The 27154-nt window shown below is 43.8% G+C and overlaps 1 protein-coding gene across 4 annotated transcripts in view; it reads left to right on the top strand.

Annotated features, from left to right (window-relative positions):
• Window positions 1-27154, top strand: part of cables1 (Cdk5 and Abl enzyme substrate 1) — a 185737-nt gene that overhangs the window by 62430 nt on the left and 96153 nt on the right. For all 4 annotated transcript variants that reach the window (XM_078540833.1, XM_078540832.1, XM_078540830.1 and 1 more), the window contains exons 2-3: window positions 16027-16098; window positions 16822-16914. In XM_078540833.1, coding sequence (XP_078396959.1) covers window positions 16027-16098; window positions 16822-16914 — 165 coding nt within the window. The remainder of the gene's footprint in view (window positions 1-16026; window positions 16099-16821; window positions 16915-27154) is intronic.

The raw sequence follows: 27154 nt of genomic DNA, 5'->3' as shown, positions 1-27154 counted from the left end.
GCTTGGCTGTAAACATTCCTTGTGATGTGAGATCAGTGCCTTTCCCTGATCAGCAGGTGGCAGGACAAGATGAACAGGGTCAGGCTCACTCACTGTTTGGAAGTGAAATGGCCTGGGTCTGATATGTACAAGATGAATAATCAGATGTAAAAGACAACTTGCATTTATATAGTACTTCTAACGTGGTGGAACGTCTAAAGGCATGTCGCAGGAATGATTGGCAAACAAAGTTTGACACTGAGCTGCACAACTATTGCGATAGATGATCAAAAATTTGTTAAAGCAAAAAACAAACTTATCTTTGTTTGCAGATGCTGACAGGTTTGCTGCTCATTTCTAGCATCTTCTGTTTTTATCCTCCATTTTTCATTCTCCACCAATGGTGGCCATATCTTGGTTCAAAGCTCAGAAATTCTCTCTATAAGCCTCGCCATCTCTCCAACTCTCTGCCCTCCTTTAAGGTGCTCCGTAAAGCTTCGGGCTATCTGACTGTATTGAAGGGGTTATTATAAATATATCTCGGTGTGCTTCTGATTATTCATTTTGTTCCAAGTCATCAGAATTAGTTTTGATAGTGGAGTATTTAAATTGCGGCTGGGTTTTATGGGAGTGACGTCCTCCAGAACACTAATATGCTTATACAAACAGCAACAGCCAGCATTTATATCGTGCCTTTAATATGATGAAACAATTCAAGGTGGTGCACAGGAGCAAAGATTGACACAGAGCCAAAGAAGGAGATATTAGGGCAGATGACCAACCTTAAAGGAGGCGAAAGGTGTGGAGAAGCACAGAGGTTTGGAGGAATGCAGAGATCTCAAAGAATTATGGGGATGGAGGAGATTACAGTAATAGGGACGAGGTCATGGAAAACAAGGATAAGAATTTTAAAATTACTTAACCAGGAGCCAGTGTAGGTCAGTGAACACAGGGGTATTAGGTGAACGGAACTTGGTGTGAGTTAGAACACGGGCAGCAAAGCTTTAGATTACATCAGGTTTACAGGAGATCGAATGTGGAAGGCCAGCCTGTGGACTGTGTTAAAATAGTTAAGTCCAGTACTTCCACTCTTTCCCAGAAATGCTTTTGGGTGGCATCTGAGAAAATGAAGTTTGTTGGCCCCACCTCATTGCCAGAGTGAGGTGCCCTAGGACATTGTTTGCCCGCAAGTAAGGATGCCAACTTCGCCTCAAAGTGTAATGTTCAGGACCAGTAGCCCATGCCTGCTAGAGAGCAGCAGAGGTGGCTGCTCTGATTGCCTGCAAGAAAGTCAGAATGGAATCTGGCTTCTCCAATGGCTGCATGTGGAGGTCCTTAATGGGCTCAGGCTAGAATTTGTGAAATATATTTCATCAGTGCAGGAGAACAAAGTTTGCACAAGAGAAATTAAATTATACCCCTCTAGGGAGTCTTGGGGCTTCTACAAGGTTCACGATAAAACTTGCGCCAGTTCTCAATTGCTGAGAGCTTCATTGGGCCTAATGAAATTTAACCAAGGTTCCTTAGACAGCATCTTCCAAACCCATGACCACTACCACCTAGAAGGACAAGGGCAGCAGATAAATGGGAACACTACCACCTAGAAGTTCCCCTCCAAGTCACTCACCATCCTGACTTGGAAATATATTGCCATTCCTTCACTGTTGCTGGGTCAAAATCCTGGAACTCCCTTCCTAACAGCACTGTGGGTGTACCTACACCACATGGACTGCAGCGGTTCAAGAAGACAGCTCACCATCACCTTCTCAAGGGCAACAAGGGATGGGCAATAAATGCTGGCCCAGCCAGTGAAGCCCACATCCCATGAATGAATTAAAAAAAAAACAGGCTGAATTGCTGGGGTAGCCTGGGATATTCCCTGACTACCCCCAGGGTAGGATTGATGGGGGGAGGAAGGGATAGGGAGGGGCAAGTGTGTTTCAGCCCCTCCTCCAACTGAATTTGAACTTTAAACGGGATGTAAACCTGTGAATCTGCCGCAAATCTCAGCCATCCCTGGTGGGCAATCTGCCTTCCCTAGCCATTGGAATGTTAGCACCTCAATCTTCCTCCAGACCGACAGGACAGCAGAGACAACTGATGATATAATGATGTGAATTCTCTTGTTTGCCCTTCAAATTTTAAAATGTTTGCAGTGTTTTTTGTAGGAGTGTTGGCAGGGAGTTGGTACTGATCCACATCCAATGCACTTGTATGTACCAGTGTTATGGATGCAGTTTTAAGCCATAACATAAGCACACTAGCACAGGGAACATGCTCAGTGCATTCACAAGATTTCAAGAGAACTTTGTTCCAGCAGCAGAACAAAAGAACCACAATAAAAATAAAAATACCTGAAAAAACTCAGCAGGTCTGGCAGCATCTGCGGAGAGGAACACAGTTAACGTTTCAAGTCCGTATGACTCTTCAACAGAACTAAGTAAAAATAGAAAAGAGGTGAAATAAAAACTGGTTTGGGGGGGTGGGGGGGGTGGTAGGTAGAGGGCCAGTGATAGGTGGAGATAGCCAAAAGAAGTCATAGACAAAGAGGTGTTGAAGGTGGTGATATTATCTAAGGAATGTGCTAATTAAGGGTAGAAAGCAGGACAAGCAAGGTACAGACAGCCCTAGTGGGGGTGGGGTGGGGTGAAGGAATCGAAATAGGCCAAAAGGTAGAGATAAAACAATGGATGGAAATATATTTAAAAATAATGGAAATAGGTGGGAAAAGAAAAATCTATATAAAATATTGGAAAAAAAAGTGGGGGGGGTGGATCGGAAAGGGGGTGGGGATGGAGGGGAGAATTCATGATCTAAAATTGTTGAACTCAATATTCAGTCCGGAAAGCTGTAAAGTGCCAAGTCGGAAAATGAGGTGCTGTCCCTCCAGTTTGCGTTGAGCTTCACTGGAACAATGCCACAATACTGTTTTTCATGTTTCCAAGCCCAGCTGGTGACGGAGCACCATGTATTGGACACTGTGGCTTTGTAGTGAAAATGGCCTGGGATGCATCACCAATGATTTTTCCCTCCCTGGGGAGGGGGGATCATGCTCAAATTCTGCTCGCACTGGTGACCAACAAAGATTGGGAGAAGTGTGTCGGAAACCATGAGCCTAACTTGATACACTGCAATGGAGAACCATGGACTGTGCCATTGTGTAGCCTCCCACTCTTCCAATATGAATAATCGTTGCAGCGATAGCTGAGAGCAGACAATAATATAAAGATGTGGGTGTTGTAAACAGATCAGTGGATCCAGCAGCTCATTCCTAGATTCACTGACTCTGCCAGTCATCAGTTTACCATTATAGGAATTAGCAAAAGGAGGAAAACTGCAGTTTGCTGCTAGTTCCAATCCGATCTCAGCTGATGTGCTAGTCCTTGCGTAATCAATTGACAGGATAAATTTGGCAAGTATTGGTCAAACAATGCCAGACACTTTCAGATCAAATCTTCGATACCTTTGCTGGTCATTCATCTGCATAACCCTATTTCTGACCATAAACCATAATCACATGACTACTTACACCCAGCAAAACAAGCACTGTCTGGTACTCCTGTGGCTCCCAAAGTACAACCCCTTTCTTCACTCTCTCAATCTGAGGGATCTAAACTTGAACAAACATGGTGCAAAGCTGGCTAGTTATTCATCTCCAGATCTTTGCTTGATCACTTTAATCGCTACCATGTTCCAGTCCCCTCAGCTAAAGTCACCAACTGTTCCAGACACTTCTAGAAAAGGAGAATAACCCCAAGCTCCATTTTATCAAGGTCAATTGACTACATCAGTTGTGCTCCTGTGTACCCCAACCTTCACGTCAAATAACAAGTGCAGGAAGATTATGGATTTCTTTGTCACCAAAATCAAGGTTTCCGTGTAACGTCCCTATGCATCCTTCCCTCCCCCTGCCAAGATTGTGATTTCATCATGTGGGAAATACAGGCTGATGTTTGAAGTAGAAAAGCTTGCCTTGATTCAATTTTAATTTACTATGGAAATTCAAAGCCTGTAAACCCATATTGAATGAGTGTCATTGTTCATATGGCACATAGATTCACTTGGCCGGCTTTCAACTTGCACCCTCCATATACTTGAGCCAATCTGCTGTCTGCATCTTAACTTACATAAAGTCTTGTTCATCCATTGCCTTTGTGTTCACTGACCTACATTGACTGACTGTTAAGCAATGGCTCAATTTTAAAATTCTCATCTGTGTTTAAATTCCTCCATGGCTCTCCCCCTAACTCTGTAACCTCTTGCAGCCCTACAACCCTCCAAGATCTCTGTGCTCCTCCAACTCCTGAGCATCCCCAGTTTTTATTGCACCACCATTGGTGGCTGTGCCTTCAGCTGCCAAGGTCCTATACTCTGGAATTCCCTCCTGAAACCGGTCACTCCTCTCTTTTTTTAGGATGCTCCATAAATCCTACCTCTTTGAGGATTTTGGTCATCTGTCCTAATATCACCTATTTGACTCTGTATCAGATTTTGTTTCGTAAGGTTCCTGTGAAGCGCCTGGGGGCATTTTATTACGGAAAATGTGCTATTGTTCGGAAATATAGTTTAAGTAAGTTACATTGGTATTTGTGGGTGTTAAGCTAGGTAAAGCAAACAAGAGTAAAAAAAAAACTCTGAGCTGTTGCCGAGCAACAGGGGCCCAGAGAGCCAGGTCCCTTCCAACAGACACACGCACAAGAAACTAGAAACAGCAGTTTTGTTTTGGAAGCTGTTTGAGTTCACTTGGTTTTGAAAGTAGCTGCCAGGAGAGACTAGAGCAAAGGGGACAGATAGTCAGCTCCAAGCCAAAGAAAAGATCCCAAAATCCAGGGCAGTGAAACAGGAGAAAGCCTCAAGCAGACCTTCTAGTCAAAGGAAGGACAGGAACCAGGAAAAGATCCTATTCTGCGGAAGTGAAAGTAAGGAGCAGAAAGGAATGCTTCAAGCTTAAAGGAAGCAGATTTAAAGCGAGAGGCCAGAAGGTCCAAAGGGACAACTGAAGGTCTGTAACTCTTTGATATGGGCATGTGAAGCATTGGTGTACTGTTGACAGCTGAGTCGGAGAGAGAAAGAATGGGCGGAAGAAAGCTTGAATGCATGTGCTGACCCAGGGGAGAGGAACATCAGAAGGAGAGTTCGAAACCCTGCAGGTGAACCCTTGCAGAAGGCGTCTGAGAGACAGCATCGGTTTAGGAGAAGATTCCAAGGTAAGTTCTTGGAAAGTGGAGATTGGAGACCCTTGTGTGAAAGATGAAGTTCAGTGAGACCGGGTGGCTCATGGTGGGACAAGCGTTTAGAGGGAGTTGAAGAAAGATCCATAGCATCTGGTTGAGGTGGCATCTGTCACTTGGTTTCAGAGTGTGGTGTGCCTGACCACAGGTTTCCTATTGGTTTACATGGACAGTGTACTTACTGTGAACATTAGAGTATCAAGATGGCTTTTGAAACTTGCGTTATCTTTACAAATCTTTTTTCTTATTGATTAACAGGATGTGGGCTTCGCTGGTTGGGCCAGCATTTATTGCCCATCCCTAATTGCCCTTGAGAAAGTGGTGGTGTGCTGCTTTCTTGAGCTGCTGCAGTCCATGTAGTGTAGGTACACTCATAGTGCTGTTAGGGAGGCAGTTCCACGATTTTGACCCAGCAACAGTGAAGGAATGATGATATATTTCCAAGTCAGGATGGTGTGGAACTTGGAGGGGAACTTCCAGGTGGTGGTGTTCCCATTTATCTGCTGCCCTTGTCCTTCTAGATGGTAGTGGTTGTGGATTTGGAAGGTGCTGTCTAAGGAGCCTTGGTGAATTCCTGCAGTGCATCTTATAGATGGTACACACTGCTGCTACTGTGCATCAGTGGTGGAGGGAGTGAATGTTTTGTGGATGCGGTGTCAACCAAGCTGGCTGCTTTGTCCTGGATGGTGTCCAGCTTCTTGTGTTGTGGGAGCTGCACTCATCCAGGCAAGTGCAGGGGAATATTCCATCACATTCCTGACTTGTGCCTCGTAGATGATGGACTGGCTTTGGGGAGCCATGAGGCGAGTTATTCGTCAGAGGATTCCTAGTCTCTGACCTGTTCTTGTAGCCACAATGTTTATATGGCTAGTCCAGTTCAGTTTCTGGTCACTGATAGCCCCTAGGATGTTGATAGTGGGGGATTCGGTGATGGTAATACCATTGAACGTCAAGGGGTGATGGTTAGATTCCTTCTTGTTTGGAGATGGTCATTGCCTGACATTTGTGTGGCATGAATGTTACTTGCCAGCCCAGGCCTGGATATTTTCCAGGCCTTGCTGCATTTGGACATGGACTGCTTCAGTATCTGAGGAGCCGTGAATGATGTTGAACATTATGCAATCATCAGCGAACATCCCCACTTCTGACCTTATGATGGAAGGAAGGTCATTGATGAAGCAGCTGAAGATGGTTCGGCCGAGGACACTACCCTGAGGAACTCCTGCAGTGAAGTCCTGGAGCTGAGATGACTGACCTCCAACAACCACAACCATCTTCCTTTGTGCTAGGTATGACTCCAGCCAGTGGAGAGTTTCACCCTGATTCCCATTGACTCCAGTTTTGCTGGGGTCCTTGATGCCACACTCGGTCAAATATGGCCTTGATGTCAAGGGCAGTCACTCTCACCTCACCTCGGAAGTTCACATTTGCCCATGTTTGAACAAGGCTGTAATGAGGTCAGAAGCTGAGTGGCCCTGGCGGATCCCAAACTGGGTGTCAGTGAGTAGGTTATTGCTAAGCAAGTGCTGCTTGATAGCACTGTTGATGACCCCTTCCATTACTTTACTGATGATGGAGAGTAGACTGATGGGGCGGTAATTGGCCGGGGTGGATTTGTCCTGCTTTTTGTGTATTAGACGTTCCTGCACAATTTTCCACATTGCCGGATAGATGCCAGTGTTGTAGCTGTACTGGAACGGCTTGGCTAAGGGCGTGGCAAGTTCTAGAGCACAAGTCTTCAATACTATTCAGGAATATTGTCAGGGCCAATAGCCTTTGCAGTATCCAGTTTCTTGATATCATGTCGAGTGAATCGAATTGGCTGAAAACTGGCACCTGTGATGCTGGGGACCTCCGGAGGAAGCTGTGATGGATCATCCACTCGGCACATCAGGCTGAAGATTGTAGCAAATGCTTCAGCCTTATCTTTTGCATTGATGTGCTGGGCTCCCCCATCATTGAAGATGGGGATATTTGTGGAGCCTCCTCCTCCAGTAAGTTGTCTAAATGTCCGCCACCATTCACGACTGGATGTGGCAGGACTGCAGAGCTTAGACCTGATCCATTGGTTGTGGGATTGCTGAGCTCTTTCTATCACTTGCTGTTTGGCACGCAAGTAGTCCTGTGTTATAGCTTCACCATGTGCACACCTCATTTTTAGGTATGCCTGGTGCTGCACCTGGCATGCCCTCCTGCACTATTCATTGAACCAGGGTTGATCCCCTAGCTTGATGGTAATGGTAGAGTGGGGGATATACCGGGCCATAAGGTTACAGATTGTGTTCGAGTACAATTCTGCTGTATATATCTGTAAAGTTATAGTTGTGGGTGAAGAAGTATTGTAATATAGTTCATCTTTTCCTGTTCAATAAATGTTTTATGCTTTTGTTAAAAGTTCATGAGCAGACTCATGTGACTCTGTTCAGTAGTCTCTCTCCACGTATCTAAACAAGCAAATAAAAGTTAGAATCTATCAAGCTGGGTTCCACCCTGGGATCAGGCTTGTCCAGTGGTAACCTCAGCTGAGGATCATACCACTATGTAAATGCAAATTGTTGCCACTTCATGTTTGTGTGACTCGCCAAGTAAATCACTTAATATATAAATAGAGCTGACAACTGAGCTAACCCTGCCTCACATATTTAGTGTTAAATTCTGCAGCTCTTTTTCCTTGCTTTCCCAGGGTTATATTTAGAAATGCTTCCATCTGTCATTGTTTGTCTCTTTGCACCAAAATCACGCCACTGTGAATAATACCAGTAGTTTGACTGTCGTACTTATTGTCAATAGTTGATCCTTTCATTTTTATTGAAGAGCAGAAAATGTGATTTAAGGTTTTTGGACAAGGGATACAGTGGGAGGAAGAACCTTTTTTATGGAGCGAGCGATAATGACCTGGAACTCCCTGCTTATGAGGGTAGTGGAAGTGGAAATGAAGAATGGTTTCAAAAGGAAATTGGAAGGGCACTTGAGGGAAATAAATCTGTAGGGCTACATGGAGAGAGCAGGGGAATGGGACTGATTGCTCAACAGAGAACATGGATTGAATGGCCTCCACCTATGACATAATAGCTCCTTGATTCAGGAGAATATGTTTCAGGATTTTTCCTGCTATGCACAAGGAAGAAAGTTTTGATAGTTTCCACAGCATGATTTATCTCCCTTCTAGCCGATAATTACAGTTGTATTCCTGAAGTCGGAGGGGGGAGTGTGCGGAGGGAGATCTTTTTCCACCCACATCCTTAGGATGAGTGCATGAAGTCTTGATATGAGCTAAAGGCTGCCAGCCTTGTAGACTTCTGCTGGAATACCATCGGGGCCGCAGGCTTTGTTGTTTTTCATCCGTTTACTTGTTGCAGCTCTCCCATCAACGATGGTTCACCCATAGATTGTACCACAAGGTACTGAAGGGAAGGCTGGAGATTATCAGCTGGCACTGTGGGTTCATAGTTCAGGAGTTCTTCAAAATTTTCGTTCCAGTATTGATGGTTGACATTGTCATCCTTTATGAAGAAAAACACCATCCTATGAATGAAGGGGATTTTGCCCATTTGACTATGGTCTATAGATGGTCCTGGTAGCTTCAAAAAAAACTCCAGAGACATTGTGGTAGTAGATCTTCCAGATGCACCTCATACTTGGGTTGACATTTGTGCTCAACATTTTTCTTTTGGATTTGTCAGGCAACAACACCAGAACTTTTCACTGACCTGACCACAGCATTTACCTCAGTAAATGGCAAGGGTCTATTGATTGTACTCCAAAGATTTGGATGTCCCAGGAACTTCTTCACAACCCTGCAATTACTTCATGATGATATGATTGCAAATGTCTTGAGTGGGAGATCTAAAACAGCCGCCTTCAAAATCTGGACTGGGGGTCAAGCAAGGCTGTGTGGTAGTCCCCATACTATTTACAGTCTATCTAATAATGGCTATTCACCTCATCAAAGATCAACTGCCCTCTGGTGTGAGTATTAAATACCACCTAGATGGAAAACTCTTTAACCTCGGTCTCCTTCATGCCAAAACTAAACTGGCCACCGTAGATATACGTGATAAAGTAGAGGAAGTAATTCAGACACTTGAAGAGTTTAAAATTGCGAAGGAGGTGGTATTGGATAGGCTGTCTGTAGTTAAAGTTGATAAGGCACCGGAACTGGATGAGACACGTTCAGGAATACTGAAGGAAGTGAGAGTGGAAATTTTGGAGTCACTGGCCACAAGTTTCCAATCTTTCTTAGACTCAGAGGACTGGAGAATTGCACATGTTACGGTCTTGTTCAGAAGAAGGGTGTAAAGGTAAGCCCAGCAACTACAGGCAAGTCAGTTTAACCTCTGTGGTGGGGAAGCTTCTAGAAACAATAATTTGGGACAAAATTAATAGTCACTTGGGCAAATACAGGTCAGTTAAGGAAAGCCAGCACGGATTTGTTCAAGGCAAATCAAGTTCAACTAATTTGGCAGTTTTTTGGCTAGGTAACAGAGGGTCGATGAGGGTAATGCTGTTGATGTGTACATAGACTTCCAGAAGACATATGTTAAAGTAACGTACAAATTCATGAGCGATGGTGACATGAGGAAAAGCTTTTTCACACAGGGAGCGGTTAGGATCTGAAATGCAGCACCTGAGTGTGTGGCGGAGGCAGGTTCAATCGAGACATGCAAGAGGGAATTGGATCGTTCTAGGAAAAGGAAGAATGTACAGGGTGGGGGAGTGGCGCTATTGTAAATTGCTCAGATGCAAAGGGGCTGAATCGTCTCCAGTGTTGTAACAATTGTAAGGAACATATCTTTTTATTTTCTGTTGGACTGAGAGTTAAAATTGCAATGGCTGCAGGTTGAAAGGTATGTCCACTGGAACAGGATGAGAGAAATATACAATGTTTCAGCCCTGGAACGGATTGTTCCATGAAAGACAGGATGGTGCTAGAAAGGAGTCCTGGACCAAGGGCTGCTTGGCAACAACGTTTTAATTAGCTCCTGACCAGGTGACCAGGTTTCATGTGAGAGCAAAGCAGAATAGCTCCTAGCCTGAAAGGAATAAGACCTAAAACCTCTTTCTCCAATGTGTGGAAGATTCCAGTAATTCCGCAATAATAGCTAGCTGGCTTTTTCTCCTCTTATCTCTATAACCTGTTCTCTCTCTGAAAACCCCTGTCAAGAGGAAAAAGGGAAAAATCACTGCTAGAGACATTAAAAGGCAAGTGCTCAACCTGTGAACTAAATACCAAAAGTGCTGGGAAGACCACCTCGTGTCATTAACAAGAACTGAAAGGAATTTGGAAGGCATCGATCAAAATCAACCCATCACATCCAGTAGTCTTGACTGGTGCTTATTGAACTGTTTTACCCCATCCTTAAAATCAATGGCAAGAATTTTTCTGTCGGCGAACGGGGGCGGGACCCGCTTGCCGACGCGTAAAATGACGTGGAATGACTTCAGGCAGAACTCCCGACGTCATCCCGCATCATTTGCATTTCCAGGTCAGCGGGGGCGCAGCTGAGTCAGCTGTGCGCCCGCCGACCTGTCAACAGCCTATTGAGGCCTTTCAAAAAGCAATTAAAGCAATTAGTGGACCTGTCCGTCCAACCTTAAGGTTGATGTGCAGGCTGGGAGCGCTGGCAGCCACCTGAAAAAGCATGAAACCTCATCCATGGACGGGATGAGGTTTCATGACTGAATTAAAAAATTAAGATTAGCTTTTACTTAAAGTTATATCCATGTCCCAACTCGTGACGTTGTCATGTGAGGGGACACGGATGGTAAGTTAAATTGTTGAAAGAATAACTTTTTTTCCTTTGGGAACCGATCTCCCTGAGGCAGCACTTAGTCTCAGGAAGATGGCAGCGCTCCTTCATGTGCATGCGCGATGGAGCGGTCTTCCGCATTTGCCAATCCCCCCCCCCCCCCCGCCCCGCCAGCACAAGGAGCACACATCGCTTCTGTGCAGACGTCACGCTGGGTGGGCCTTAATTGGCCCGCCCATGAAAAATAGTGGTGCACCCCCGATTGGGGGCGCCAATCGTAGGGCCGGCCGCCCATTCCTGTTCCCACACTTCCCCCCTCCCAACGGGGGGAAAATTTTGCCCCATGTTTTGTGTGTCTTGTGTATGTGTGTGTATAGGGATTTAAGAAGGGGGTAGAGTTTAAGTTATATATTAGAAGTTAGCAGTTCATATCTCTTTCTTTTGCCATTGGTTAGAGACAATTTGTTCAATAAACAATTATTTACTTATTAAGTTTACAAACCTGGTGCTCGTATTCTGTTAACCTAAGTTAAGCAGTTAGGTAGAATTGGGGCATTCTGGTGGTTTGTTCAAACTTTTCACGTTTGTTGCGCTCGGTGAACAGTGGGGCTTGATATTACAGTGCACTATCCCCAGTGAGTCGTGATGCAATTATGTGATTCTGTGATCTTCTGTACAGTTTGAGGACGACTGCAGTGTCGTTGCATACTCTGCACCAGATATGCAAGTCATTCTCAATCTGCATACAAGAAACTCAGCCTGTCCTTGAATGCTGCCAAAACAAAATTCATATATCAACCCACATCTGGTCAACCAAGTTTTCCACCTCTCATACATGTTGAAGGAGAGACTCTGGAAAATGTTAAGTACTTCCCATACCTTGGCGGCCACCAAATCTGGATCAGCTGCGCCAGCGCAGCCTTCTACAAACTACGGCAGTGAGTGTTTGACAACAAAGACAAGTGAATGAAAGCCCTAGTGTACAGTAAGATGAAAGGAAAATACTGCGGATGCTTGAAATCTGAAACAAAAACAGAAAATGCTGGAGAAACTCAACAGGCCTAGCAGCATCTGAGGAGAGAGAAACAGAGTTAACGTTTCGAGGCCGTATGACTTCTTCAGAGCTTCAGGTCATACGGACTCGAAATGTTAACTCTGTTTCTCTCTCCACAGATGCTGCTAGACCTGCTTAGCTTTTCCAGCATTTTCTGTTGTTGTCCTAATGTACAGAGCAGTTGTCGCTCCAGTACTGTAGTGAGACCCAGGGGGTGTATCAGTGACACATAAGAGCGTGAGAGAGAAATTCCATCAGCAATATCTCCGCTGCGTCCTCCGGATTCACTGTTGAACAAATGCTATTATCCTTCTTGAAGGCAACTCGACAAACAGGCAAAGCTCCTGCAAAATAAATTTCAATGGACTAGGCATTGTGCCTGAATGACCAAAAAGAGTCTCCCCTGCCAGGTCCCGTTTTCTCAACTCTCAAATGGCCACCGTTCCAGGGGAGGACAAAGAAAACACTTCAAATGCACTGTGACACTCTCCTTGAAGTGCGGCAGCATTGACGTTCATGATTGGGAGGAGCTTATTACCAGCCGTTCAGAATGGCGACAACTTTTCCATCAAGCTGCATCACTCTTTGAGTCCCAACATCTTAATGATGAGGCAAAATGGCAGCAGAGAAGGAAGGAAAAGGAAGCAAACCCTGCACTCTGGATCCTGCTACTCATGGGAAATCCGGCCCCATGTGTCCAAAGACCTGTGGGTCAAGAATTGGCCTGTTCATGTAACAAGAAGACCCATGACAGGATCACAACCCTGAGTAGACGTCATAATTGAATTGAGAGACAGCTGATGATGACGACACCATGACTCTTTAGCAGTTGAAATGTCCCTCTCCCCTTTGGACTAATACATTGGCCTGAATTTTTCTGGGGGCGGGGCCCGCTCGCCGATGCGAAAATGACGCGGGATGACATTGGGGAGGGAGCCCCCGATGTCATCCCGCCTCATTTAAATTTTCAGGAAGGCGGGCTGACAGTGCAATCAGCTGTTCGCCTGCCAACCTGTCAATGGCCAATTAAGGCCATTGACAGGATCATTAAAACAATTAAATGCCTTGCCTGTCCAACCTTAAGGTTGGCGGGCAGGCCAGGAGCCCCAGCGGGCTTCTGGAAAATCATGAAACCTCATCCACTGGTGGGATGAGGTTTCATGTCTGTTTTTAAAAAGTTTAATAAAGTTTTAGTCATATTTATTAACATGACTCATCTTGTGTGACATTGTCACATGAGGGGGACATGTTCATTTTTTTATTATTCTATTTTTGATATTTAAAACACTGTCAGTGATCTCCCTGAGACAGCACTTAGCCTCAGGGAGATGTGCACTCCTTCGTGCGCATGTGCAAAAGAGCGCACTCTGGCAGTTGGGGAATCTCCCCCCCACCCCATCCCCACCCGCACAGGAAGCACATAGCGTTTCCCGTCAGGTAGCCCGCTGGATGGGCCTTAATTGGCTCGCCCACTTAAAATGGCAGCGGGGCCCGTTTCGGTGGCGGTGATCGGCGGCCCACCCGCCGCCGAGCCAGTGGGGCCTGCCCGCCCATCAAGGGCAAAATTCTGCCCATTGTTTCTAAAATGCTCTAGGTGAAGTTGCAGGTGCTTTGCTTTGTTTTGGTTCTGTGCTTTATGCAAAAGCTGCTCTGCCTCCTGGCTTTATGGTGTGGGAGAGTCTCAGAATACTGGAATGGAGGGGAATATCTTCAGGCACTTCTCTAAACATTTTCACCATTCGGCTGCAGACAGTGAGCCTCATTTACTGGTAGCACATACTGAGTATTTGGGTGCTGGTTGCACATGATTTGCAGATTATTGAATTTAAATACCGAAAACTCGCGAGCAGCATGCATTTGAATTTCTAATCGAACCTCACTTGATAATACAGTCAGCAGCACAAATTCAGACAATGACCCCTATCTAATCAAGTGACTGCAAATTCTTTTTATCTAAATTGAATCGTGGTATGAGTTAAAGCAGGAGTACCTGACCTGTGCGAGACAATTGGCTGCAGCAGCCCACACACACAATTTAAATCAACATTAATGCTGCTTTGCATATATGTCAATCTTTGGATGCAAATGGATCTTGCTGTATGATTTAGAATTTATTCACCAGTGAGGCAGATTTTCAACCCAGCAAGTTTACAAAATTTAAACAGGACAAACCCAGCATGTATAAAGTACAAGTGCAAACAGAACCTAGTTTGCCTGGGCTTGGTGGATTCAACTTGCCAGTTTCTTTTTTTTTGTGGCATCCAATCCAAGAGCAATACTTTTGATACCCTAAAGATCCAAGAAACAGTCTCAATTAAAAATAGAAGAAGCCAATTTTAAGGGCATAAACTGGGCACAAGGAGGGTGAATTTCCAAGGCTAACATCCTGCGCCTGAAAGATGTACAACCTGATATTGTGTTGTGTGATTTTTTTTTCCAGATATCTGTGGGGGCCATTTGAAACTGGGTGCTGACAAATTTATATACTATTGTGTCCCAACTAAGCCACTGGGGTGAAAGCAAGAGGGATCGAAAGACTTGCATTTATTTAGTGCCTTTCCTGAGCTCAGAGTGCCCCAAATTACTTGACAGCCAATGAAATGCTTTTTTTGAAGTGTAGCCCCTGTTACAACGTAGGAAAAGCAGCAGCCAGTACGTGCACAGCAAGCTCCCACAAACAGCATTTTGTAATGACCAGATAATGTTTATTTTAAATTGATTGAGTGATAAATGCAGTCTGGACATCAGGGATAATTCCCCGATCTTCTTTGAAATAGTGCCAGTGGTTATGCCTACCTGGGAGAACAGATGGAGCCTCATTTTAAAGTCTCATCTGAAAGATGCTTCTCGACCGTACAGCACTCCCTCAGTGCAGCACTGGAATATCAGCCTAGATTTTGTAGAGTGGAGGAGCATTCCTGGTGTTGGGAGTATTCCTAGTATTGGGAGTGCAGATGAAACCCTGCCCCTTGCAAAGCAAGTCAGAAGTTCCTAGAAATGAAAGAAATCCTGTACTGCTGAATCTAATTTTCTAAGCTCTGCTAGTATTACTGTGGGAACCCGGCAGAACTCTGAGGAATTTAGACTCTCAAGTGTTGCAGGATATGATACAGTTTATGGAAATAGGTACTCGTGGAGATAACAGTATATGATAATCCTATGTAGATCTTTTCGAAAATCAATTTATAAATGTTCTAAAATTTTTAACTTCATCTTAAAGAATTGCTAGACTCATGTATGAGGTCATTTGTGAACATGGAGGAAAATTTAGCAATTCGTTGCCCCAATTAATTTCTGTAATTATTTAAATTAATGCTCTACAGATTAAACCTGTTATCTGGGAATAATTAAAATATGGTATTGTTTATGGACAGTTAATCATAAAGAACAATGGCAAGTAAACCAATGAGAACAGCAACTGCATGATCAAACAATGGCACCTGTCCAAGGCTTATACTATTTAAGGGTATTTGCAATATGTTAAGGTGTATGGGGGGTTAACTAGTCCACATCAGCCGAACTGCATTGCCTACCCTCCCCAAGCCGAGCACCACTAAACACTGCCCCCAACTTTTGGCCACCACTTTATTTGTTGTCACAATTCTGTCCAGATGATAGATAACAAGTGAGACACCTTCCTTCTGCTGAGATAACTAAAGTAAAGGTGAAAATTATTACGCATGTCACATATCCTTTCCTAGGCTTCTACATCAAGAAGCTAAACAGACTGACGCTATCAAAACAATGGAATCCACTTGTGTCTTTATCTTGTGAAAAAATGGGAAATTCCAATTGTCAGAATATTTTTTGAACCTGGTGCAAAGGTGTCTCTGGTGACTGAATTTTTCTGCTCTCCCTACTCCTACTGGTTTAACCTCATTGTTCTGCTAACCCAGATTCCTTTCATCTCCAGTTACTATGCAATATTGAGATTTGGTGCTGTCCAGAGGAATGGATGACAGAGAATGTGCCTAATGTAAAGATTTACCGTATGTTCCTCTTATTCTTCCAGGCGCCGGCTGATTTCCCAGCGTTCTTCATTAGAAACTCTTGAAGATATTGAGGAAAATGCTCCATTGCGGAGGTATGAAAATAAGCCATGCTGCCAGTAACAGCAGTGGCTAGTTTGCTTTTGCATCTATAGTCAATAGAATACTGGCACCATCCCATCAAGTAATCCCCACTCTTGCATAGATTATGTGGCAAAATCCTTTCTACTTTGTCAAATAGCAATTTTCTAGATGGATCCAGTCTTGTCAAGTTTTGTGATGTGTTAGTCCCAGTTCTACTCCACCAGATGGGTTGCTTAGTGTTTGACTGAAACATTACTGGATTAATTAGCAACAAAGAGCATTCTACATTAACGAGAATGTATTGATGTTCAACCTGGCTCACATGGTTAAAGAAAAATACTGTGGATGCTGGAAATCTGAAATTAAAACACAAAATGTTGGAAAAACTCAGCAAGTCTGATAGCCTCTGTGGAGAGAGAAACAGAGTTAACGTTTCGAGTCTGTGTGACCCTTCTTCTCTGATGGAGGAGAGTCACGGACTCGAAATGTTAAATCTGTTTCTCTCTCCACAGATGCTGCCAGACCTGCTGAATTTTTCCAGCGTTTTCTGGCTCGCATGGTATTGTCCACAAGGGAAGCCATTCTCAGTCTCACTAATGGGACAGACTGGATCCTTTATAGGCAAATTGCAGTGCCATTGTATTTTATGTCACTGTCTGTTTCAGGCACTAGATTTTGAGAAAGGAACTTGTTTTCATTAAGTGTTAATTATTTTTGTTTTTAATGCCTTACAGATGTAGGACTCTATCAGGTTCACCCAGACCAAAGAGCTTTAAGAAAATTCACTTTATCAAAAATATGCGACAGCATGACACCAGAAACGGCAGGTATGAGGCAAATGGTTTTTAAAAATAATTTCCCATCAAATATTTGGTTCTGGCGGTGTTGGCTTTTTTTTAACTGAGTGTCAAAACTGTGGTAAATGCATTTCAATGTAGGCAAGTCTGAGGTCGCCCACTTTGGCCCTAAAAGGGATAGATCAGAGCACTATCTAAATGGGGACAAGCTAAAAACATTGGAGGTCTAAAGACACTTGGGGATCCATGTACAGAGCTCAATAAAATGTCATGAACAGGTACAGAATATGATAAAAAGGCTAATGGAATGCTGGCCTTTATATTGAGAGGACTGGAATACCCTCTTGGTAGAAATCATGCTTAAATAAAGCCTTGATTAGACTACACCTGGAATATTGTGTGCAGTTCTGGGCACCACACCTTAGGAAGGCCTTGGAGGGAGTGCAGTGTTGATTTACCAACATGATATTTGGACTCCAAGGGCTAAATTACAAGGAGAGATTATGCAAAACAGGCTTGGATTTACTAGAATTTAGAAGATTAAAGGGTGATTTGATTGAAGCTTTCAAGATATTAAGGGGAACAAATACGGTAGAGAAATCATTTCTGCTGTTTGGGGAGCCTAAGATTGGAGGTACAGTCTAAAAGTTCGAGCCAGACCTTTCAGGAGTGACATTAGGGAGCACTTCTACACACAAAAGGGTTATAGAGGTTTGAACACTCTTCTACCAACGGCAATTGAAGTTAGATCATTTGTTAATTTTGAATTGGAAATTGATAGATTTTTGTTAACCAAAGGCGTTAAGAATATGGAGAAAAGGCAGGTATATGGAGTTAGGTGACAGTCAACCATGATCTCATTGACTGGTAGATTTGGCTGGAGGGACTAAATGGCCTACTATTCCTATGAGAACACTCCTATCCATGGCGTTTTAATTTAGTGTTATACTGGAGTTTAATAGATAAACTTAAATTGACAGTAAGAATCTTGTCTCCAAGCAACCATAGCAATTCACACCTCAATGTGGATCAGAGCTGCTACCAGAGATTAGAATATCTATTGTTGTAGGACTGTATCCAATTTGATGCTGTATTATAAAGGCACTTAAGCATTTAGGTTTAGCAGTGTACAATAGTAGTGGCATATGTGGGGCCAGAAACGTCTTGGGTCAAGTGATTTAATAAGCTCATGCAGCAGTGTGTTAGCGTGGCTTACATCAAACTCAGAAAATTATGGGTTTGAGTCCCACTTCAGAGCATGTCATCTGGCTGGACGCTTCAGTGTACTTCTGCACTATCAGATGTTGAACTAAGATGTCTGCTCTCTCAGGTGGATGTAAAAAAGTCCAAAACACTATTTGAAGAAGCGCAGGAGCGATCTGGTGTCCTAAACAATGTTTATCCCTCAACCAACACCACTAAAACAAATTATCAGGTCATTATGTCGGTATTGTTGGTGGGACTTTGCTATGTACAAATTGGCTGCTGCATTTCCCTATGTTTCCACAATGACTACATTTCAAATGTACTTCATTGGCTGTAAGTGCTTTGAGACAACATGAGGTTGTGAATATAAATGCCTACTTTTTTATTTCTTTACATGACTAACGCCACCACTGTTGGGTATTAGAACATTGTATGGTGATGGAATATTTATTATTTCCTGTGGTTACTTGCCATCTGTCCCTCAGCCTTATGTTTAAAAATTGTATTATCATCATCAAAACTTGCAATTAAGTACCACATTTAATGTGGAAAAATTCCCAATGATCCAATGTGATGAGACACTTGCAGTAAAATATTTCAGGTTTACAAATAGTGCTACATGACTAGAAGCTAATCAGCAACAGCTTTTTTTAACAGACCTGTGGATAATTGCAAGTTATTAAAGAGGATTTCCAGAAAGAGGAAGCTTAATTTTGCTGGAAGGCCTCTTTGATAATTTATGACCTTTAACAATCGGTTCAAAAAACTAGCCACCAGTAAGTTTTATTTGACTGTGTCTCTTGTTGGGGTATGAAACAGACTTCCAAACCCTACTCCTTCACCAGACGCGTGTATGTAAAAATGTAGTCTACCCTGGAGAGTATATATTTTGATTAGCCCTGTATGTTTGATTTTGCATTACGATCTCTCAATTTCTCTCCATCCTCAGTCCCTTGATTCTCTTTTTCGGACACCCACAGGTATGCTGCCTGTAGCTCCTAATGCAGTGACTATAATATCGATGTGCCTGGTCACTGGCCAAGTTATCTATCAAGACCCTAATTCTGGTTGGCCAGATCAGATCTTAACGTCCCATTTGGTTGATCAACCCTTTCTTTCAGTACATTTTTTTTGTTGTCATCAAATAACCAAAAAAATATGCTTAGGGATAAAATAGATTGTCAAAGAGTGCTGGAATAAGAACTTACTGTTAAATTGTTTATTTGTTTACAACCATGAAGTTGAATGATTTTACAGAACCTCACTTCTCCTGTCAACTGTTTATGTATAGCAGATCTTAGTTTGCTGATTGAAAACATATAGACATTTTTTAAAAAGGCTGGTTGTGACTCTTAATAATCTGAGGTTATATGGCATAATTTCTCAATCTGAAATGTGTCACTGAATGTGACATCACTTGGAAGTTGCCAGTCCCACATGCTGACGATGACAATCTACTGCAGTACTCCAGAGGGGTTATGATGGAGCAGCCAGAAACCAATTGAGCGTAAAGAGGTGCTGGGTTTTCACCAAGTGCCAGAGTTTATGATGACTTGCATTGGGCAGAGCCTCCGAAAATATCCCAAACATGACCATTGATGCATGGAGTTCGGCATTAACAAAATAATATAATTTCTATACAATGGGAGTTGCAGGGGAAAAACACCAGTTTCTCCCAGGGATTTGGGAGAGAGGCAGGTGTTGGGTATTTTGGTGAAGAGATCTTCAAGAGAGTGAGAGGGGTAGGAGATCCAACAGACCTGCTGGCCTTTCCAGGCCTCGATCGTGGTGACTGCCTTAGTGTGAAGTTTATTTTGGTAGGAAGAAGGAGAATAAAATAAAGGTTACAATTCTAAAAAGGGTGCAGAAGCAGAGGGACATTGGGGGAAATATGCATAAACCCTTGGAAGTGGTCATAGAGTGCAAAAGAAATGAATTTGTGATGAAACTGTGTAAAGGACAGGTTCGACCTCAACAGGAGTATTGGTCCAATTCGGGGCGCCACATTTGAGGAAGAATATGAAGGCGTGAGAGAGGGTGCAAATAAGATTCATGAAAATGGTCCCAGGGATGAAGAACTTCAGTTAAATGGATAGATCGGAGAAGCTGGGGCTGTTCTTGTTGGAAAAGAGAAGATTAAGAGATGATTTGAAAGATGCATTCAAAATTATGATGGGCCTGGACAGAGCAGATTGGGAGAAACTATTCACGTTGGTGGAAAGATCAAAAACCAAAGGACGCTGAGGGTGAAATGAGAAAAATCTTGTTTACGTAGTGCATGGTTAGGATCTAGAATGCAGTAGAGGTAGATTCGCTTGTAGCTTTCAGAGGGAATTGGATGAGCAGCTGAAGCTAGAACGTTTGCACAGCTACAGGGAAAGGGTGAGTGAGTGGAACTAGCTGATTTGATCTTGGAAAGGGGGTTGGGGGGAAGCCAGCATGAGCACGACTGGCCATCTTGTGCTATAACCATGCTACGATTTTATGAGATTCAGATGAAGCTAGAGCAACAAAAACTTATACCCATATAGTGCTGTTAATGTAAGAAAATGTCCATGGGCACTTCACAGGTGCATTTTAAAATATGACACTGACCATATCAGACAGAATTAGGTTAGCCGACCAAAAAGCTTGATCAAAGAGGAAAGTCTTAAAGAAGGAAAGTGAGCTAGAGAGGTGGAGAGGTGTAGGGAGGGAGTTACAGAACTTAGACACTAGGCAACTGAAGGTGTGGGCACCATTGGTGAAGCAATTAAAATTGGGGATGCACAAGAGGCCAGAAGTAGGTAAGCATAGATACCTCAAAGGTTTGTAGTGCTGGAAGAGATTAGAGTTAGGAAGGAGTGAGGCAATGGAGGGATTTGAAAACAAGAATTGGAATTTTAAAATCAAAGTTTTGCTTGACCAACAACCAGTGCCGGTCAGCGAACACAGGTTGATAGGTGAATGGGACTTGTTGCGAGTTAGGACACGGCCAGCAGAGATTTGGATGATCTCAAGTTTACTGGGGGGTAAAATGTGGGAGAGCAGGCAGGAGAGTATTGAAATAGTCAGTTCTTGGGGTATCAAAGGCATGAATGGGGGTTTCACCAGTAGGTAAGCTGAGACAAGGACGAAGCCGGGCAATGTTAAGGAGGTGGAAATAAACAGTCTTGGTGATGGTGCAAAAATGTGGTAAGGGTCAAATATGACACCAAGGTTGTGAACAGTCTGGTTTAGTTTCAGGTATTTGCCAGTGTGAGGGATGGTGTTGGTAGCTAGAGAACAGAGTTTGGAGTAGGAACCAAAAATGATCCCTTCGTTCTTCCTAGTTTTAATTGGCGGAAATTTCTGCCCTTCCACTATTAAATGTTGGGTAAAAAGTCTGATAATTTAGCAAAGGTGATAGTGAGGTAGAACCAGGTGTCGTCAGCGTACATTGAAAACTAACACGGTGTTTTCCAATTTCCGAGGGGCAGCATGTAAATGAGAAATAGGAGAGGGGCAAGGATAGATCCTTGCTGAACACCAGAAGCAATGGTTAGGGAGCAGGAGGAGAAGCCTTTGCAAGTGATTCAACGTCTGTGATTAGATGCATAAGAATGGAACTAGACAAGAGCAGTCCAACTCTGTTGGATGACAGTAGCAAGGCACTGGAGGAAGATGATATCATCATTTTTTTAAAAATTCATTCACGGGATGTGGACTTCGCTGGCTGGGCCAGCATTTATTGCCCATTCCTAGTTGCCCTTGAGAAGGTGATGGTGAGCTGCCTTCTTGAACCGCTGCAATCCATGTGATGTAGGTACACCCACAGTGCTGTTAGGGAGGGAGTTCCAGGATTTTGACCCAGCGACAGTGAAGGAATGGCAATATATTTCCAAGTCAGGATGGTGAGCGACTTGGAAGGGAACTTCCAGGTGGTGGTGTTCCTATCTACCTGCTGCCCTTGTCCTTCTAGATGATAGTGGTCGTGGGTTAGGAAGGTGCTGTTGAAGGAGCCTTGGTGAATTCCTGCAGTGCATCTTGTAGATGGTACACACTGCTGCTACTGTGCGTCGGTGGTGGAGGGAGTGAATGTTTGTAGATGTGGTGCCAATCAACGGGCTGCTTTGTCCTGGATGGTGTCAAACTTCTTGAGTGTTGTGGGAGCTGCACTGACCCAAGCAAGTGGGGAGTATTCCATCACAATCCTGACTTATGCCTTGTAGATGGTGGACAGGCTTTGGGGAGTCATGAGGTGAGTTACTCGTTGCAGGATTCCTAGCCTCTGACCTGCTCTTGTAGCCACAGTGTTCATATGGGTAATCCAGTTCAGTTTCCAGTCAGAGGTAACCCCTAAGGTGTTGGTATTGGGGGATTCAGCATTGGTAATGCCATTAAAGGGCGATGGTTGGATTCTCTCTTGTTGGAGATGGTCATTGCCTGACACTTGTGTGGTGCAAATGTTACTTGCCGTTTGTCAGTCCGAGCCTGGATATTGTTCAGGTCTTGCTGCATTTGGATATGGACTGCTTCAGTGTCTGAGGAGTCATAAGTTGTGCTGAACATTGTGCAATCATCAGCAAACATCCCCACTTCTGATTTTATGATGGAAGGAAAGTCATTGATGAAGCAGCTGAAGATGGTTGGGCCAAGGACACTACCCTGAGGAACTTCAGCTGTGTCAAAGACTGCAGACAGGTCCAGAAGGATGAGGAGCAAAACTTTACATTTGTGACAGTCACATAGGATGTCATTTGTGATTTCGGTAAGAGTCAATTCAGGATAGAGGCATGGCTGAAAACCTGACTGCAGGGATTCAGACATGGAGCCCTGGAAAAGATGGGGTCAGATTTGGGAGATGACAACACATGTAAGGACTTTGGAGAGGAAAGGAAGTTTGGAGATGGGTGGTAGTTCATAAGGGCACTGGAGGTCAAGGACTTTTTTTTGAGAAAGGGGTGATGACGGCAGATGTAAAGGAGAGAGGCACAACACCTGAAGGGAGGGAACTGTTAACAACATCTGCTAACACAGGGCCCAGGAGGGGAAATTGGGTGGTTAACAGTAAGTGTGAACAGTGTCGAGGGAGCAGGAGGTTGGCTTATGGACAAAATAAGCTCAGAGACGACATGAAGGGGGATGGGCTTGAAATTAGAGAAAGATGCAAGTTCACGGTTAAGGCAGAGGGAACTTAAAAGGAAATGTGGCCTGGCAGGCTAGTGGAGCGGAGGGACGTGACACAAGCAGCCAATTGGATAGCCTTGATCTTAGTGACAAAGTAGTTCGTGAGCTCCTCACATTATTGCTGGGGGTGAGGATGGAGAAGAGGAGAGAGGATGGGGTGTAACAAGATGGTTTGCAATAGAGAAAAGAAGCCAGGGTTATCTTTGCATTCCAGGGTGATCCTGGAATTAGTGAACGCTTTTAACAGTCATGCGCAGGCTCCAATAGTCGTTTATGTGGTCCAATCAGATCTGGCAGTGAATAGCTCAACCAATTCCTTATAAGCCAGCATCCCATGGATGTAAGGATGTGAAGGTGAGGGGGAACAGCCCAGCTGAGAGAGAGTAATGGCTCTATTGGGGACTAAGGCATCAAAGGTGGAGATGAGAGTGCGTTTGAGCAAATCAGTAGCTACAGAAGAATCAAAGGCTAGACAGTTGGGATTTTGAAAATGCAGTCGTAAACAAATTAGGGCATAGTTTATTCCAGGGGTAGATACAGAAGGGCGTAGGGTTAGGGTGAGGAAGGGGGATGTGGGTGGAGACAGATACAAGCAAGTGAACAGAGATGGTCTTATCTGTGATTGATGGGAGCAGCAAGAGCGCCTGGGATGACAAGGTCAAAGGGGATGGCCGTGAATATGTGTTGGGGAGTTTACATGGAGGGAGAGATTTAGGGGTGATAAGAGGGCACGGAACTCAGGCGAGAGAGCAGGATGAGTTGGGATGGAGGTTGAAATCATGAAGGGTGAGAAGTCGTTTGGTGTAGAGGCTGAAGGAGGAAACGAAGATGAAGATATCTCATGAGAAAACTTTTTATCCCATTTGGGAGGGTGGTAGCGAATGAAGATTTTGAGAGGTGAGAGGGGTGGAACAAGGTGTGGCTCGAAGGAAAAGAACATGCCAGACGTGTAGGGGGGGGCCTCAGGACAAAGTGTGATCCGGTGATAAGCGCCACAACTCCACCCCGACGGTCTTGACGGGGAAAATGATAGAAGACGTGGACAGGCAGATAGGTTTTATTAAGGGGAAAGGTGTCCTCACCTCTCAGCCAGGTTTCCTTTAAGGCCTTGATGTCAATGCAATCGTCCACAATAAGTTCATGATGACAAGAGCCTTGTTCACAAGCGAGTGGATATTCTGGAGGGAGATGCATAGAGGGGCATTGAGACCTGATCCTCTGGCAGAGTCCACAAGGTCTGCAGTGGAGGCATGAGTTGAACTGTTCGAAGATTTTCAAGATTAACCTGAGTGGGCACATTAGGTGGGAGGTCCGCCAAGGGAGTTGAATGGAGTAATTGGGCATGCTGCTCGGGTAGAGATGCAAGAATGCACTGGGCTAAAGAGCCGGAGAAGACTGCCAAGGTAGGGAGTTAGGAAACCAAGGAGGAATTTGCAAACTAAAACAAGGATTTTAGTTCATTGCATTGGGGAATGTGGAATCAATAGACACCCATGAGAATAGGGCTGACGATAAACAGAACTGAATGTGGAAGAGGATGAAAGCTTTGGAGTTTGGATGAATTGTAGTTTATATACCATGGAGGCTGATAACCATATGTGGAGCATCTGAGCCTGGAGGTTATGAAATGGAAATAGGTTGTCTTGGTAGATAAAATATGGGATTTGATGTTCAGGCTGGGGCGCGGAGCTTTTGGTGGGAGTCAATCCAAATTGCTTTTGATAGTATGGCCAAGGATAATTGCAGATGAGAAAAGCATAAAACCTTGGACTTAAAAGATTTTTCTTTGTACAGAAATTCTAACATTTGTCATATTTGCAGGATGTTCATATTAAGAAAAGTAATGGCACATTTTTGGTGGTGTTGGCATGGAAACTAGAGCTGTGCTGAAGCTTTTCTTAGAATTGCAGAGCAATTTTCTTTGCATAGAGCACCACTTTATGTCACTGTTTAGGGAGGGAAGATTTCCTCTCTGCACAGCATGTATTAAATCATAAACCGCTTTATAAGGAATGGCTTTAAAATTTTGTTATAGAGCAGAAGGTAATATTTCCTTGTTTACTTAAGCCAGTTCATATTATTCTTGTAAGAATATTTAATTTCCTTTATGGCAAGTGTTCTATTAACCTACCATTTTGCACAAGGTAGCATCACTGCAGAAATTTGGTTTTGAGATCACTTTACAGTGCAGAAGGAGGCCATTCGGCCCATCAAGTCTGCACTGGCTCTCTGAAAGAACATTCGTCCTAGTCCCACTTCCCTGCCTTATCCCTGTAACCTTGCACATTCTTTCATTTCAGATAGCAATCCAATTCCCTTTTGAACACCTCAATCGAACCTGCCTCCACCACCCTTTCAGAAAGTTCGTTCCAGACTCCAACCACCCTCTAGGTGAAAATTATTTCCCTCACATCACTATTATTCCTTTTGCCAATTATTTTGTATTTGTGCCCTCTAGTTCTACATGCTCTCTTGAGTGAGAATAATTTCTCACTATTTACCCTGTCCATACCCCTCAGGATCTTGAGTACCTTTATATAGCGGAGGTAGTGGCATAGTGATATTGTCACTGGACTGGTAATCCAGAGACCCAGGGTAATGCTCCGGGGGCCCAGGTTCAAATGGTGGAATTTGAATTCATTAAAAATCTGGAATTAAAAGTCTGATGACCATGAAAACATTGCCGATTGCCGCAAATACCCATCTGGTTCACTACCTTTAGGGAAAGAAATCTGCTGTTTTAACCTGGCCTGGCCTACATGTGACTTCAGACCCACAGCCTGAACAAGGGCAACTAGGGATGGGCTAGTCTAGCCAGTGACACCCACATTCCAGGAACAAATAAACAAAAAGTCTCCTCCCAGCCTTCTTTCCTCCAAGGAAAACAGCCCCAACTTCTCGAATCTATGCTCATCGCTACAGTTCTTTATCCATGGAATCATTCTTGTGAATCTCCTCTGTACTCTCTCCAATGTCTTCACATCCTTCCTTAAGTATGGCACCTAAAACTGGACGCAGTACTCCAGATGAGGCCTCACTAGTGTCTTATACATGTTCAACATGACCCCCTTACTCTTGCACTCAATGCTCCTATTAACACAGTCTAAGGTACTATATGCTTTACTAACTGCTCTCCCAACGTGCTTGGCCATCTTCAGTGACTTATGTACATATACACTGAGGTCCCTCTGCTCCTGCACCTCCTTTAGAGTTTCTCCCAGTATTTTATGCTGTCTCTCCAGACTCTTCCTGCCAAAATGAATCACCTCACACTTCTATGCATTGAACTTCATCTGCCACTTGTCTCTCAATCCACCAACATGTCTATGGCCTTTTGAAGTTCAAGGCTATCCTCATCACAGTTGACAACATTTCCAATCTCCATATCATCTGCAAATTTTGAAATCATGCCCTCAACACCACAGTCTAGGTCATTAATACATATCAGGAAGAGCAAGGGTCTCAACACTGACTCCTGGGGAACTCCACTACAGACCTCCCTCCAAAATGAAAAACAACTATTTATCACTACTCCCTGTGTCCTGTCACTCAGCCAATTTCTTTTCCATGTGCCTACTCTCCCTTTTATTTCCATGAGCTAGAATTTTGCTCAAGTCTGTTGTGTGGCACTGTACCAAATGCCTTTTGAAAATCCATATACACCACATCAACAGTATTGCCCTTATCAACCTTCTCTGTTACCTCCTCAAAAAAACTCCAGCAAGTTAGTTAAACATGAATCCATGCTGGCTTTCCTTAATTACCTTGCACTTGTCTAAGTGACTATTGATTTTGTCCCAAGCTGTTTTTCCCTACCACTGAAGTCAAATTGACTGGTCTGTAGTTTCTGGCTTTATACTTGCACCTCCTTTTTGAACAAGGGTGTAACATTCACAATTATCCAGTCCTCTGGCAC

This window comes from Cetorhinus maximus, chromosome 4 (genome assembly GCF_964194155.1).
Source record: "Cetorhinus maximus chromosome 4, sCetMax3.hap1.1, whole genome shotgun sequence".
In the NCBI taxonomy this organism is placed as follows: domain Eukaryota; kingdom Metazoa; phylum Chordata; class Chondrichthyes; order Lamniformes; family Cetorhinidae; genus Cetorhinus; species Cetorhinus maximus.
Note: the sequence above shows the minus strand (reverse complement) of the source record. Positions and strands in the feature narration are given on the sequence as shown.